At 69.2% G+C, this 1603-nt stretch overlaps 1 protein-coding gene across 1 annotated transcript; it reads right to left on the reverse strand.

The window, feature by feature from the left end:
* Window positions 1-40: 40 nt before the first annotated feature.
* Window positions 41-238, reverse strand: EMIHUDRAFT_256763 (hypothetical protein; the record flags this gene model as incomplete). Its single annotated transcript, XM_005766068.1, has 1 exon — window positions 41-238. A coding segment is annotated over one exon (198 nt), but the record flags the coding sequence as incomplete, so codon positions are not given.
* Between the last annotated feature and the right edge of the window lie 1365 nt (window positions 239-1603).

A 1603-nucleotide genomic window follows, 5' to 3' on the forward strand; every position in this document is an offset into this window, starting at 1 on the left:
CGTCGGCGGCGGCGTCGAAGCGGCGTGCTCGGCCGTGCACCGGCTCCTCGAGCCGCTCCGCTCTTGCCATGCCGTCGCCGATGAAGGCGCACGCCTCCGTGACGGACGTGACGCCCGTGGCGCTGCGGCAGAGGCCGCAGTTGGAGCAGAGGTCCTTGGCCGGAAAGGCCTGAGGCCACGGGCCAGTGATTGGCCTGGCATTGCTCGCAACTGACAAGAGCAGCGAGGCGAGCGGCATTATTGATTTTCGAAAAAGAATTCTACCATCGCCCCTCCCTCTCACAGCAGACTGGCACGAACTAGCACCACAAACGGCACAGCAGACAACGGCCCCTTATGGGCCGTCGAAGAGGCCGTCATACTTACTCCTCCGGCCTCGCCCCCCCTTCCCAACCCTCCCCTGGCTCAGGCTCCTCATCCTCGCGGCGCGCAGTGCGCACCCCGCCCCGCGAAGACGAACCCTTCCGCCGGCGTGCCTCGCGGGACTGCCGCCCGCTGCCGCCGCCCTTCCCCCCCTCCGCTGCCCGCGCCGCCTTCTCCGCCGCCCGCGCGGCCGCCTTCTACAGCAGACTGGCACGAACTCTAGCACCACAAAAGGCATTGGGCGTCTGCTTCTTCCTATCTCTCTTCGCAGTCCCTCGCCAATTCTCGCTGCAACCTTCATGCCACCTCGCGGTCGTCCCACTCTCGTCGTTCTCTGTGTGTGTGTGTGTGTCACACTCACTCACACTCACACACACACGTCGTTCTCTCTCCTGTCGCTTCATCCTCTGTCGCGTCGCTCTCCTCTGCCTCGTTCTGCGACGGCGCCGCCGCCTGCCGCTCCCTTGCTCTCGCAGCTTCTTCGGAGCGGCGCCGCGAATTCTTTTTCTCGCGATGTCTGCCCCGCCGCGCCGCTCCTCGCGCAGCCTCGCGCCCGCTTCCACCGCCACTCCCTCGCCAAGCACGCCGCCGTCCACCCGCCTCCTCGACCTCCCCACGGAGCTCCTCGTGCGCGCCATCTCTCGCTGCGACCCCGCCGACATCGCTCGCGCCGCGGCCGTCTCGCTGCTCTTCCACGCCTCGCTCGCGCTTGAGGGCATCCGCCTGTGGGCGCGTGAACGCGGCTTCGAGCTGCCGGCGCCTGCGCCGGAGGGTGAGGGCTGCGCCGTGCGGTGGCTGTGCTTTGCTGCGCTGCTGAGCGAGTCCAACCCGCCGGCGAGGGTGGCGGCAGGCGAACATCACAGCATCTTTATCGACGGCGAGGGGCGGCTCTCGTCGTGCGGCACGGCGCCGGCCTGGACTCCAGCGCTGCTCGGGCACGGCGAGGGCGTGACGCGGCTCAACACGCCGACGCGCCTCACCTCGGCGCTGGGCGACGAGCGCGCCGTGAGCGTGTCGGCGGGATGGGCGCACAGCCTCGCCCTCTCCGCCGACGGAGCTGTCTGGAGCTGGGGCGCTGGAAGCCACGGCAAGCTGGGCCACGACAATTGGCAGAACCAGCTGCTGCCCAAGAAGGTCGAGGCCTTGGCGGGCCAGCGCGTTGTCGCTGTGTCGGCGGGAGCATTCCACAGCCTCGCCATCACCGCCGACGGCGCCGTCTGGAGCTGGGGCGAGGCAGCCG

The sequence above is a fragment of the Emiliania huxleyi genome (genome assembly GCF_000372725.1).
Source record: "Emiliania huxleyi CCMP1516 unplaced genomic scaffold EMIHUscaffold_5236, whole genome shotgun sequence".
NCBI lineage: Eukaryota > Haptophyta > Isochrysidales > Noelaerhabdaceae > Emiliania > Emiliania huxleyi.